Source organism: Nyctereutes procyonoides, unplaced genomic scaffold (genome assembly GCF_905146905.1).
Source record: "Nyctereutes procyonoides isolate TBG_1078 unplaced genomic scaffold, NYPRO_anot_genome, whole genome shotgun sequence".
Classification (NCBI taxonomy): domain Eukaryota; kingdom Metazoa; phylum Chordata; class Mammalia; order Carnivora; family Canidae; genus Nyctereutes; species Nyctereutes procyonoides.
In genome coordinates, this window is record NW_026575043.1 from 40,607,444 (window position 1) to 40,620,163 (window position 12,720).

The following is a 12,720-nucleotide window of genomic DNA, read 5'->3' on the forward strand; positions in this document are numbered from 1 at the left end:
AGGCCCTGAGAAACATTTACTCTCCCAAAGATGGACATCCAGGTACTTCTTACCTATCCCTCATCTCCACCTCAAATACCTCTGAGGTAAACCTCACTATACATGTGCCCTTATAGGGCTGAGCATATTTGAGATATGACCCTACGACCAGAATTATGAAGTCAAAGGGTTGTGAATACTTTGCTCGGCTTGAGGCCTCACATCTGTTTCCCTTGTGTCTGGCTCTTCTTTCCCTTCCCTGGGATAGGCCCACATCCCCATGCAAGGCCCACTCTGCCCCTCCTATGATCTAAGACTAAGAGCCCACCACTATCTAGAGCTATTGGAGAGGAAGAATGTCCTAGACTGAGAATTTAAGACCAAAATAGCCTGTGCTCACTCCCATGTCTGCTATTGCTCTGTTTATGGAAAACCATAAGCCTATGGAATGTGAAGACAGCACAGTGAAGCCTTCAAGAATGAGCCATGTGGCATCAAGGAAACAGCTGGTGAAATCAGTCTTAGGCCCCCCTCTTGGAGCCATGCCTTGGGCCCCTTAGCAGGCTGTCTCAGGCCTTGCAGCTCAGGCCTGGCTCTTCTAGTCCTTTCCTGTTTTGGGGTCTGTCTCCCTCACAGGTCTACGGGGAGTATCAGATTACAGTGTGGTTGCAACTTATAAACTATAAAGTACTGGGCTTATGTGAGGAGCTATCTTTATGGCTCCAAGAGTTGACAATCCCTGAAGTGAGAAGTAGGCTTTTGGGAGCTAAGTCAATATAGATACAATTGGTTCATGTCTCCTGATATAAGCTGTTTTTGGTAAGAGCTAAATTCAAATCCTGCCTCTGCCACAGCTATTGCTGGGACCTTAGGCAGCTGATTTCAGTTGCCTTCCCTATACCTCAGTTTCTTTAAATGTAAAAATGGGACAAAATTGTATCTACCTCATTGCACAAAGATGATAAGAGAAGGTGTGACCAATTTGGAAAACAGCTTGCCAGTTTCTCAGAAGATTAAACAGTTACCATATAACTTAGCAATTCCCACTCTTATGTATTTACTCAAGAGATGAAAACATTCGTCCATACATCGTATGTATTTACTCAAGAGATGAAAACATTCGTCCATACAAAAGCTTGTACCTAAATATTTTCAAAAAATGGAAACAACCAAATGACCATCACTGACAAGTGGATAAATGAAATGTGGAATTTGCATTTGATGAAATATTATACAGGCATAGAAGGGAAGCACTGATACATGCTACAACATGAATGAACCTCGAAAAATGCTTAGTAAAAGAAGCCAGACACAAAGGCCACTTATTGTATGATTCCGTTTATAAGAAATGTCCAGAAAGGGCAAATCTTTAGAAACAGAAGGTAGATGTGTGGTTGGAGAGTGACTGCTGATGGATAGGAATTTGTTTTAGTGGTAACGAAAATGTTCTGAAATTAGGTTGTGATAGTTGCACAACTCCACAAATATGCTTAAAAACATTGAATTATACACTTAAAATGGGTGATTTTTATGGTAGGTTAATTATGCCTCAAGCTGTTGGGAAAAAGAGTACAAGAGAAAGTAGATAGAACTTGGGGCAATGAGCAGCTCAATAAACGTTGGTCATTATTCTTATTAACTAGGTTTCCCAAGAGCTAATTTAAAGCCCTAGAAGCAGTGATCACGGGCAGCGAACTTCTAGCTCAGCCTGGGTCTTTAATCCGTTGAGTGTTCCTGGGCGAGTGCCCGAATCCCGAATCCCTCCTCAGAGCTTCCCACAAATGAATGGGGGAAACCATTCCTACTCAAATCCCTTGGGTCTCACGAGGAGCCAGGGGTTCCGGAGGCAGATGCGGAATCCCCAGCGCACTCCTTGGGCCTCTGACTGAGCAGCGTTGCAGGTGACAGGCGGGCGAGGCAACCCGGAAAGGCCCTGGGAGCTCTTTCAGGTGAGCTCTCTTGATTGACAGCCCGGAGGGGAGGGCCCCTGGTGACGGATGCCCCGCCCCCTCACGTCGGGTCGGTTGGCGCCAGTCTAGGGGAGGTGGGCGGGCCCTGGGGTCCGCGGAGCCCATTGGGCGTGGGGGAAAGCTCCTGGGAGGGCTAGGGCCCCGCCCCTGGCCTTGCGGCGGCCAATGGGCGCGGCGCGTGGGCGGGGCGTCGGCGGCGTCCGCGGCGGCCCGGAGGCTGAGGCGGCTGAGGTGGCTGAGGTGGCCGCTGGGGCTGAGGCGGCGGGTGCGGCCGGGATGGCGAAGAGCCGCGGAGAGAACGGGCCGCGCGCGCCGGCGGCCGAAGGGAGTCTGTCGGGGACCCGGGAGAGCCTGACCCCGGGCTCCGACGCCGCAGCCGCCGACGAGCTCAGCTCTCTCGGCTCGGACTCGGAGGCCAACGGCTTCGCCGAACGCCGCATCGACAAGTTCGGCTTCATCGTGGGCTCGCAGGGCGCCGAGGGCGCGTGAGTAGCGCCGGGGCTCGGGACCGAGGGCCGAGGGCGGGCGCGGAGCTCGCGAGGGGGCCTGGACGCGGACGGAGCCGCCCTCTGGACGGACCGACAGGTTCTTCGGCCAACTGGGGACCACCAATCCCTCCCCTCTCTGCCCCACCCCCACCCCCTCCTCGGGCGGACTGACCCGCCCCACTCACCGGCCCGCTTCCGACCTAAGGACTGATAGGCCAGCCCTACCTCTCCCTTGCCCCCGCCCTCCAGACACATTGACCCGCCCCCAGGAAGCGCTCTCAGTGCCCTCCTCCCAACTGCGGGACAGAAAGACAGACACCTGGCCCAACCTCGCTGCTGCCACCGGGGCCTTAGGCCTGATTGTGCCACCCTTGGCAGGCTTACAGATGGCTGCTCCTCCCTCGACAGATATCCTCTCTACCCTCATCCCCCAAGACCCACAGACACCTTCTCTCCACCTTGCTACCCTCAGACCATGGTAGCAGATGAGCTTCAAAGGGACAGACTGCCCTGCCCACATTCCACTCCAGGACAGACTGACCCTTACCCCAAACACACGGACTTCTGGGTGGGCTAGACTGACATTGATCGGCTCCCTCCCAGACAGTCCCACCTTGGGGCAGATAGTCCCTTCTCTTCATGAAAAGGTCACAGAGTGCTCTCCCCCTTCAGAGGCAGATTTCTTTGTCACTGGCAACAGGTAGGCAGACACTCCCCCTTCTCAGTACCCACAGAATGACAGTGCCTCACCTCCTGGACAGACTGTTGGTGGTCTCTCTGTATGCTGTGGAAACTCCAAGCTCCTCCTAAAACAGCGACTCAAGGGGGCAGTCATGGAGCCAGCAGGGTCCCTGCTGGTAGCACACCCTGATCCCCCACCCCCAGAGCATCTAGGACACAGCTGTCTGTCAGGCAGAGAAATTTGAGGCAGTCAAGCAGTCAGTATCTTCTCTCCAAGCTGGGTTGCTGGGCAGCCACACTGCCCCACAGGGCCCTCTGAGCCTGGTCCTCACAGAGATCATATCAGTGGGCTGGCCGGTCCCCTTAAGGATAGACTCCAGACCCTACTCCTATCCCAGCTGTCCTGTCACATGAGACTAGTGTTCTGAACAGAACTGACAAGCCTCCCTCGTGATATGCCTTCTCTTCAACAGAGAGCCTCCCACAATTACCTGTGGGGGCCCACAGGACTCAGTCAGGACCCTACTCCAGATGGCCCTTTCTCCCCTTCTCTGACTGTCCAAGGCTCCTTCAGCCTCTCTTATGACTTATGAAAATGACTTGACCATCTATTAAGAACCCCACCTGACACAAGCAGCCCCATAAAGGTCACTCCTGGGATTTTCCTCAGTCCCAATGCCTCATATTTACCAGGCCTCCTTCTACTTTGGAGAAATGTAGCTCCCTCCTTCAAGGAGAGTTCTCTCCTACCCACTGGATCTGTCTCCTCCAGCCTCTCCCCACTTATTCACAGCAGGCTAACCTTGTCCACTGCAGGACTCAGAGCACCCCTTATTCTGATGCCTCACCTTGATTCGATGCTTTGTTAGAGTTCCCCAGGATTAGCTTGTGAGAGCCCAAAGGGGTCTTAGGGTATTTTTTTTTAAGATTTTATTTATTTATTAATGAGAGAGACACCCACACACACAGAGGCTGAGACACAGGCAGAGGGAGAAGCAGGCTCCATGCAGGGAGCCTGATGTGGGACTCGATCCCTGGTCTCCAGGATCACACCCTTGGGTGAAGGCCGCGCTAAACTGCTGAGCCACCTGGGCTGCCCATATTTTTTGAATTGAGGAGCAGTCACTAGGGATCAGGGCCCTGAGAGTGATGGGGTCTTGAGAAGTGGGAAAGGAGTTCCTAGTTGCATTTGTGGCTTCTTAGAAGGAAGAGCTCAGATTTGCTGGTGAATTCTAGGATATAAGAATTCCTATTACATTCTTATAGGCAGTTAACTAGATATTAAGGTACAGAACAATGCGATATAGTGGGAAAAGGCCAGATTTAGGGAAAAAAAAATCATACTTGTTGGCTATGTGACCTTGGGCAAGATCCTGAATCTATAAGCTTGTTTGCTTACCATAAAGGGCAGCTGTAACATGTACTCCCAAGATTACTATGGGGATTAAATCAATTCAGATATATTAAAGTGCCTAGCACAGTGCCTGACCCAAGTAGTGACCTAAAAAATGTTAGTTTCCTTTCTTTTCCTTCTAAGGGTCTGAGAATTGACAAGAAAAATGAGGGCGTACCTCTGGTATTTGTGAACAGAGAGACGCCCCGTGGGAGCACCTCCCTTTGGCTATATTCCCCCACTAGGCAGCCAGACATCTGTCTTCCCCACACTCCAACCACAAACCGAGGCTTTGCAGATGCCCTCTCCATCACTGGTGTTTATAGAACTGTGGCTGAGGTGGGATCCCAGGTTCCCTCCTCTCTCCCTACCTCACTTTCTTGACCCTGGTGATCAACCTAAAATCTCTGGTGTCTGAAAACTTGGCTGTTCCCTGCTTAGTTTATATTATGGTTCCAAAGTAGCCAAAAGTAAGTCCCTGCCCAAGGCCATAAGAGGGGAAGTTATGGGAAGTTTCAGGGTGACTGCCCTAAAGCTAATCTCGTGGTTAAGGGCTAGGAGTCCATGTGCTATCCCAGAGAAGTGAAACATTAGCACTGATGGCTGCAGGGGAGAGGGCAGGGACTCTGGCTCCAGATTAAAGGTCCATTTCAGCCACCCTGGACCAAAGGTTATTTCAGGATGGTCAGTTTTGGCAGTTGCCAGGGGCTTAGGGAATGGGGAAGAAAGCATATCAGAAGATATCTTGCTCAGGTGACTGTTAGGAGTCTGGCATGAGTAGATCATAAAATCATAGACTGTTGGAACTGGAAGGGATCTTAAAGAGATTGACCTAGCTCCGCCCTTACTTTTACAGATGAGGAAACTGAGGCTCAGAGAGGAGAATCACTTGCTTAAGATCACACGGCATATTAGTTAGCAGAACCAAAACTTGAACCCAGGGTTTCTGACTCCTAGATCAGGACAATTTCCATTGCCTTCATCATCCCTTAATATAGTCTATGGCCCCAGCAGTAAATCAGGTGCTGGGTAGGTAGAACAGAAGGTTCTTAGCAGGAATCTGCTTGCCCTCATCTTTCCTGACTTAGCTCAGCAGTCAGTGCAGGAGGCTAAAAAGTACAGGCTAGCAAGAGTAAGAATATGCTGTCATTACTAGTTTATTAGACTGATCAGCTTTAAGAGTGAGACTAGGCTTATTCACCTTTTTCAACTCAGAGAAGTAAATGCTGAGTTAGTATTTATTTGCTAAATGACATTTACTGATAGACATTTCAAGTCAGAAAGCTGAAAGTGACCCTAGAGATGGCAGTCATACGGAGAGGTGAACTGAGGCCTGCGCGAAGTAGTTATCCTCACCTCTTCCATCAATTAGGATCAAAGCCAGAAATTGAACTCAGAACTCCTGATTCCCAGCCCTAGGCCCTTTCTACTTCTTTACCTTGTCTGTCTTTTGAGCCTGCTCTACAGGGTGACATTGGTGAGCCTGTGATAGTCCCTGTTTGCTCATGAACAGTAGCTGGTAGGTGAGGAGACAAAAAAGCAACCAGCCAGTGAAGAGCCCTATAGTTGGCATGGACACAGACAGAGGTGCTGGCAGCATTAGTTCTTTTGGCTTGGCTGTGGGCTGAGCTAGTTGTTGAAGCCTAGGAAGGACCAGAGGAGGAAAAAGGAGTGTTTTCAGCGGGGTAGGGTGGGAAGAGTGATGTTACCATTCCTATCACTGTGGGATAGGAAGAACAGATCTATACAGGGAAGTCCCTTCTGTAGCATAGAGGAGGTGGTCAGGATGAAAAAGTAGGATACCAGTTGGATACCAGGTCTCCTGGCCCAAGGGAGATGGCCTGAAAGAGGTGGGTCCCTGACCTCCCTCTTTTCCCACAGCTTCAGTCCGCTCAATGCTGTGAGCCAGATGAGATGAGGAGCTATGCTTTCTGGGATCTCGTGGGTGTTGACTTCCTGCTAGGGGAGAGAGGGATCTGAACTGGGTCCAGAGAGAAACATCTGGAACAGTAGTTTTGTCTTCTGCTGATTCAGTTCTCCTGTCCCCTGGGCCCTCCACTATTCCTACTCAACTATGGTGGCCCTGTGGCTTTGGAAATCGTAGAACTGGCTTAATTGGCATCCCTATAGTTTGGTCTGTGCCAGTTTTTGTTGGGGTAAGGCCAGGGCCCTCCTGGCAGGCCAGAGCCTGTCTCCCTGCCTTCCCACTACCTTCTCCAGCTTGTAAACTCAGAGCATCCTCTTTTCTTGAGCTATTATGGTTCCCAGGAGAGCATGGAACTGGCAATAGAGTGGTCTCTGGGTGGTCCATTTGGAAGGAGGCAGTTGCACATGTGGAGCCCTCCTGGTCTGTGACTCTAGACCATAGGCCCTCCATTTTTCTCTCCTCCTTCTCTTTCTCCAGCTTCAAAGGAAAATCTGGTTTGGTGGCCCTATGGGTGTTCTAGGCCTCAGACAAGATTTGACTTGGTAAAGCAGGAGGCCAGTGCACCAGCTGCTGCCCTGGGAAGGTGCCTGTGTGTCCGCCTGCTAGGAAATCCTAAGCTGTGGGAAAGAGATAAGGCAGTGGGGCCTGCTTGATGTTTTGTCCTCCCAGCATCGGGGTCTGAAACAGGACTCTAGAGGACCAGTGAGGTTTGGCTGTGGTCCAGTCACCCAGTCTGTTTACACTGAGGTGGGGGAAAGAAGATGCTCCATGTTCCCTCTTCACACAAACTATGGAGTCTGGTTGTCTGTGTGGTTTTGGACATGTTGCTTCACTTTACTAGGCCTTAGTTTCTCACTGTGAAATGGTTGTGATAATACTGATTTTACAGGGTTTTTTTTTGTGAGGTTTATAGGAGCTAATGTTTGAAAAGAGAGTGGGGATGCCTGAGTGGCTCAGCGGTTGAGGGTCTGCCTTCAGCTCAGGGCGTGATCCTGGAGTCCTGGGATCGAGTCTGGCATTGGGCTCCCTGAATGGAGCCTGCTTCTCCCTCTGCCTGTTTCTCTGCCTGTCTCTCTCTCTCTGTGTCTCTCATGAATAAATAAAATCTTAAAAAAATTTTTTTTAAATAAAAAGAAAAGAGAGTGGCACACAGTAGGTGCTCAATGAATGTTCTTGCTTCTTTTTATTTTTATTTTTTTAAGTAATCTCTACATCCAACATGGGGCTTGAACTCGTTACCCTGAGATCAAGAGTTGCATGCTCTTCTGACTGAGCCAGCCAGACACCTTTGTTCTTGTTTTTTAATTTTAAGATTTTATTTATTTATTTGACAGAGAGAATAAGAGAGCACAAGCAGAGGGGAGGGGAGTGGAAGAGGGAGAGGAAGAAGCAGAGAGCCCGATGTTGGGTTCGATCCCGGGACCCTGAAATCATGATGTGAGACAAAGGCAGACGCTTAACTGACTGAGCCACCCAGGCACCCCTGGACACCTCTGTTCTTGCTCTTTTTTAAGATTAGAGTGGCTAGTGGTCCTGTATTTCATTTTCTTTTTTTTTAAGATTTTATTTATTTATTCATGAGAGACACACAGAGAGAGAGAGAGGCAGAGACACAGGCAGAGGGAGAAGCAGGCTTTACGCAGGGAGCCCCACGTGGGACTCAATCCCGGGATTCCAGGATCACACCCTGAGCCAAAGGCAGATGCTCAACCGCTGAACCACCCAAGTGTCCCATGTCTTTTCATTTTCTACTTGCATCTCTAGATATGATGATGAGTGTCAGGTGAGGTTCATTCCCCTCTGAGCAGAAGTGAAGTGTAACCAGTGTTGTACCCTCACTCTCCCCTGAGCAGGGTAGTTATCCCCATTCTGTAATGAGCACACCAAATAGCTGAGAGGAAAGTGCCTAAGATTTGCCAGCTGGTTAGTGGCAGAACTAGGACTAGAACCTGTTTCTCAATGCTAAGTCCAATGACTAAACCTTGCTCAGGTGGCAGCAGGCAGATGACAGATACTCACTAGTCCCTGAAGTCCCCACACCCAGAGCAGGAGTTAAAAGGAGCTTGGCAATCTCCCCTGATGTAGAGGGCAAGGTAGGTCTCAATACAACAAAAGTCTGTAGCCAGCCAAGTCAGAGAAAGACCCAGTACAAAGATCCTTGGGGAGACCCTGGAAGAATGGCCAGATGAGACCTAGTCTAGCCAGAGTCCACACTGCATTGCTCTTGACCCCTAAATACTACCTAATTGTCTTTTGACTTTGATATCAGTCTGTGCCTTTGTTTCTTTGTAGCTAAGGCAGGGATTATGCTACCTGTACAGGTGAGGAATCCAAGGCTTTTAAAAATCTTGCAGTTAATTAACAATGGAGCCAAATTAAGGAGGAATCCCAGATCTGATTCTCCGTCCACTGCTACTCTACGTGTCATTCATTGACCATTTTCTTCCTGACTACAAGCCAATTGAGCCTCCAGGGCAGGATACACTGCCTACCAGAGCAGAACCCAGCCATCATCCACCTACTGTCACTGCCCTAGAAGATCACTTTATCCTGCAAGCAGTACACCTCAGCGAGAGGAGGCCTCCTTTAGCTGCTTCATCTGTCCCTGGCAAATCTGCTGTTCTCCTGGGCCCAATGACCCTCCCTGACAGGGATGAAACTGTCCCATCTGCCCCAGTGGCAATCCAGTGTACCTGATACTTCACCTGCATAGAAGCCTCCTATCCAGGATTTCAGGGCAGCTGCCAGTTTTGGCTTTATTTATCTCACTTTTCTCTTTCCCGTCTTCATCCCACCCCACCCTCCTCTATTGCATGCCCTGTGCAGCTCCTCAGAGGCTGTCACAGCTTCGTTCTTCACTGCTCATCAAGTAGGGAAGTAGGCAGCAGATTCATGAGGCTGGGAGAGAAAGCAAAGGCTTACTTTTGCCAGCTTATCCATCTTGTTAGTGAGTTCATTTACCAAACATTTATGGAGCACCACTTTGCCAGACCCTGTGATTGAGACAAAGGATACAGAACTGAATAAGGCATTTGTATCTTGTTGCCCTCAAGAGGTTCATAGACGTGTTGGAAAATAGAACCACAAGCAGATCATTACAATGTTGAGCAATAAAGGCTATAATTGAGGTGTGTGGTTGCTCTGGAATATATAGGAATAGGCAACCAGCTCCATCTATAGGAGCCCAGGAAGAAGTGACATTTCTTTGATCCAGGCCTCAGAAGGAGCAAGGAAGGACATTTCATTGGATGGGAGGGACCTATGTGCAAAGTCCCCCCAAAAGCTAGCTGTCTGAGAAATGTGATGTGCCAAGAGCAGACGTGACAAGAGCAGAAGGCAGGAGGAGGATGCGAAGCAAGGGGAGGCTGGGAAAGTAGGCTGGGCAGACTCTGCCTAGCCTTGAATGTCAGACGGAGGCCTCCTGTGTTTCCTCAAGGTCATTTTGGTGCTGGTGTGGAAGACAGCATGGAGAAGAGCTGTACTGCAGGCAGTGAGACTAGTTGAGAGAGTTCAGGACAGCCCAAAAGGGCTATGGAGAGGCCTTGAAGAGGTTTGGAGCTATGAGGACGAAGAAGCCAATAAATCAGTAAGGCTTGGTGCCTCACTGGCTGTGTGGACTGATCGGGAATTGGGAAGACTTGGGACAAGCTGAAGTGGCCCTGGCTTCTTACAGAACCCATACTGGGGCCCTCTGACCACAGGGGGGAAGGCCAGCTGTGACTTTTCTCTGAAGTGGACAGTGGGCTGCTGCTGACTGTGCTTTGTCACAGCCCTGAGCTCCCCAAGGTGCCTGGCATGGTTGGCATGCCCAGGACACATCAGGGGTTCTTTGTCTCTCTCTCTCCAGTAGGAGAGCCGGTTAGCTGGCCTGGTTAGGAGGGGTTGGGGTGAGTGGTACTGAGCTTTGTGCTCTCTGCCCGGTAAACATATTGGATGGCAAGGAAGGTTACAAAGAGAGCCAGACTCCTTTCCAAGAAGAAAGGAGTAAGGCCTGAGGGTATGGAAAACCAGCCTTAGGGTGGTATGCAGCTGGAAAGGGTAGGTGTTGGGCATTGGGCATAGGTAATCTGACCAAGGGGAGGCAGATGACAGCCTGGGCTGGCTTGACCTCACCCCAGGTCTTTATTCTGTTCCTGGAGGTAAGTCCTCAGCTGGGACAAGTGAAAGTAAGTCTAGTATATACAAGAGGGTGAATCCCTTAGCACTTATGGGTATCACCAGCCATTTCTCAGAGATGAAAGATTCTGGCTGGAAATGTTGATTTAGGGTAATAGTGGGAAAGGGCTCTGAATGAGGTGTAGGAGTCAATGTGCTGGTGTTGGCTCCATCACCAACCCTTGTGGTGTGATTTAGGTACGTCCCCTCTCCTGACCATGAGGCTAATGCTCCCTATTTCACACCCAGCACTTAACTATGTGTGTGTGGCTGTGTGCTTGGCTCAAGAGATGCAGACCTGGTCCTGCCCTCCCAGGATTTATAGCCTAGCAGGGAAGTCAGATATTCAATAAGTAATTAAAGGTGTGGCTTGTGTACAAAAGGATTGTGAGGATCAAATGAGATAACTGGATTAAGAGCATAGCATAAACATAGACTCCCGGAACAGGGGTCAGGAGACCTGAGTCCCGAGCTCCTTAGTGAATCCCTAACTAGCTGTGTGACCTTGAGAAAATGCTTAATCTTTCTAAGCTTCAGTTTCCCTCACATATAAACCAAGGCCGTTTTAATGGGAGGATGTTGAAGAGTTCTGCTTCTAGCATTCTGAGACTGACCTTGGAGTATATGAGAAGTGCTTTGAGAAATTTTTTATGAGGTACCACGCAAGTGCAAGGGGTCGTCATGGCACAGCTCACAGAGGCCAATTCTTCCAGCGTGCTCTGTTCCTCTTGTGGGAGGACCTCTCTTTGTGTGTAGGACCAGTGGCCCTCATGTCTTTGGGAGTGAAATAAAATCAAAGGATGCTTTGATTTGTCTAGCTCTTTAGTCTGCATAGTGCTTTCATTTTCATTGCCTTGCAGTAGTCCTTACAGGAGCAATGGGAATCTGTAATTTTATTTTCCCTGTTCACAGCCAAGGAAACCAAAGCTAGGCAAGTGATGGAATTGGGCCTGGAACCCCCAGAACTCCTCTTTTCCTTTTTTAAAAAAGATTTTATTTATTCATGACAGACAGAGACAGATACACAGGCAGAGGGAGAAGCAGGCTCCATGCAAAGAGCTCAATCTGGGACTCGATCCCGGGATTCCGGGGTCACACCCTGAGCCGAAGGCAGATGCTCAACTACTAAGCCACCCAGGTGTCCCTGGACTCCTCTATTCCAATTTTATTCTTACCAAAGCTTGCGGCCACTATGTGGCTTCTTTGGCCCCAGCTTTAGGACTTAAGTCCAGCCCCAATTGTGCTTCTCCTAGTAGGCTTGTCAAGCTGTTTGAGGTGTTGTGATGAATGGTACATCTGTCCCAGATTGCACACAGCCCCTCACATGTACCCTAAGACAAGGCAGGAGTAGCTGGCTAGGGAGGGGGCCCAGGAGCATAGTGTGGAGAACTCTTGTTCTTCCTGAGTACACTCTGGACCCTGGGCTCTGTGTCCAGGAGCAATCCTTCCCAGCCAGCCACTCTTGGAGGATGCTGTTTCTTTCCCTTCCCTTTCTGTCTGGGTTTCACAAAAAGGGAGAACCTAAATTTGGGCCTGGGAGAGCCTGGGTTCGAGACATCAGCCGACCTGGCTTCAATCAAGTCCTGGCTCTGTCACTTTCTAGTTATGTGACCTCTCTGAGATAAATGGGCCAGGCGGTGGCACTAGGGGGTGGGGTGTTTTGAGGATTAAAAGCAGTGATATTGGTAAAACAGCCAGCACAACGTGTGCTGCAAAGTATGGATACAGGTTGACTCTTACAATTCAAGTGTGAATTATCCTTTGAGGTTCACTTCAGGCCTTTGGCATAATGGTGAAGATCCAGATTCCTTCATGTGCTCTGCTTACCACCCTTGGGCCTTGGGGGTAAGGCAGGAGCCAGTCCCATTCAGCTTGTGGTCTGGAGCTTTCTGACCTGCCAGGGCAGGCTGGGAATCCCCCCATCAGTTCCTCTTTGAGTCATTTGGAACAGAGTCCTCAGGTGACCCTGACTTAGAGGGCCTCATTTTCCTTCTCTTTGGTCTGTGAAGATAAAGCAGAAGTGAGAATAGAGGTAGGTTTCCTGAAATATTCAACTCAAAGCATGCAACCATAGTGCTACCTGGGGCCTCAGCCCTCCTGGGTAGTGGCAGTCACTTGGGGAAAAAA

The 12,720-nt window shown here is 49.7% G+C and overlaps 1 protein-coding gene across 3 annotated transcripts in view; it reads left to right on the forward strand.

Moving 5' to 3' along the window:
- The first annotated feature begins 2,144 nt into the window (after nucleotides 1–2,144).
- The window catches only part of TBC1D10A (TBC1 domain family member 10A), a 33,319-nt gene continuing 22,743 nt past the window's right edge, over nucleotides 2,145–12,720 (forward strand). For 2 of the 3 annotated variants that reach the window (XM_055322274.1, XM_055322275.1), the window contains exon 1: nucleotides 2,145–2,434. In XM_055322274.1, the coding sequence (XP_055178249.1) occupies nucleotides 2,226–2,434 (209 nt within the window). In that variant the 5' untranslated portion in view covers nucleotides 2,145–2,225. The remainder of the gene's footprint in view (nucleotides 2,435–12,720) is intronic. The other variant, XM_055322273.1, reaches the window with a different exon arrangement.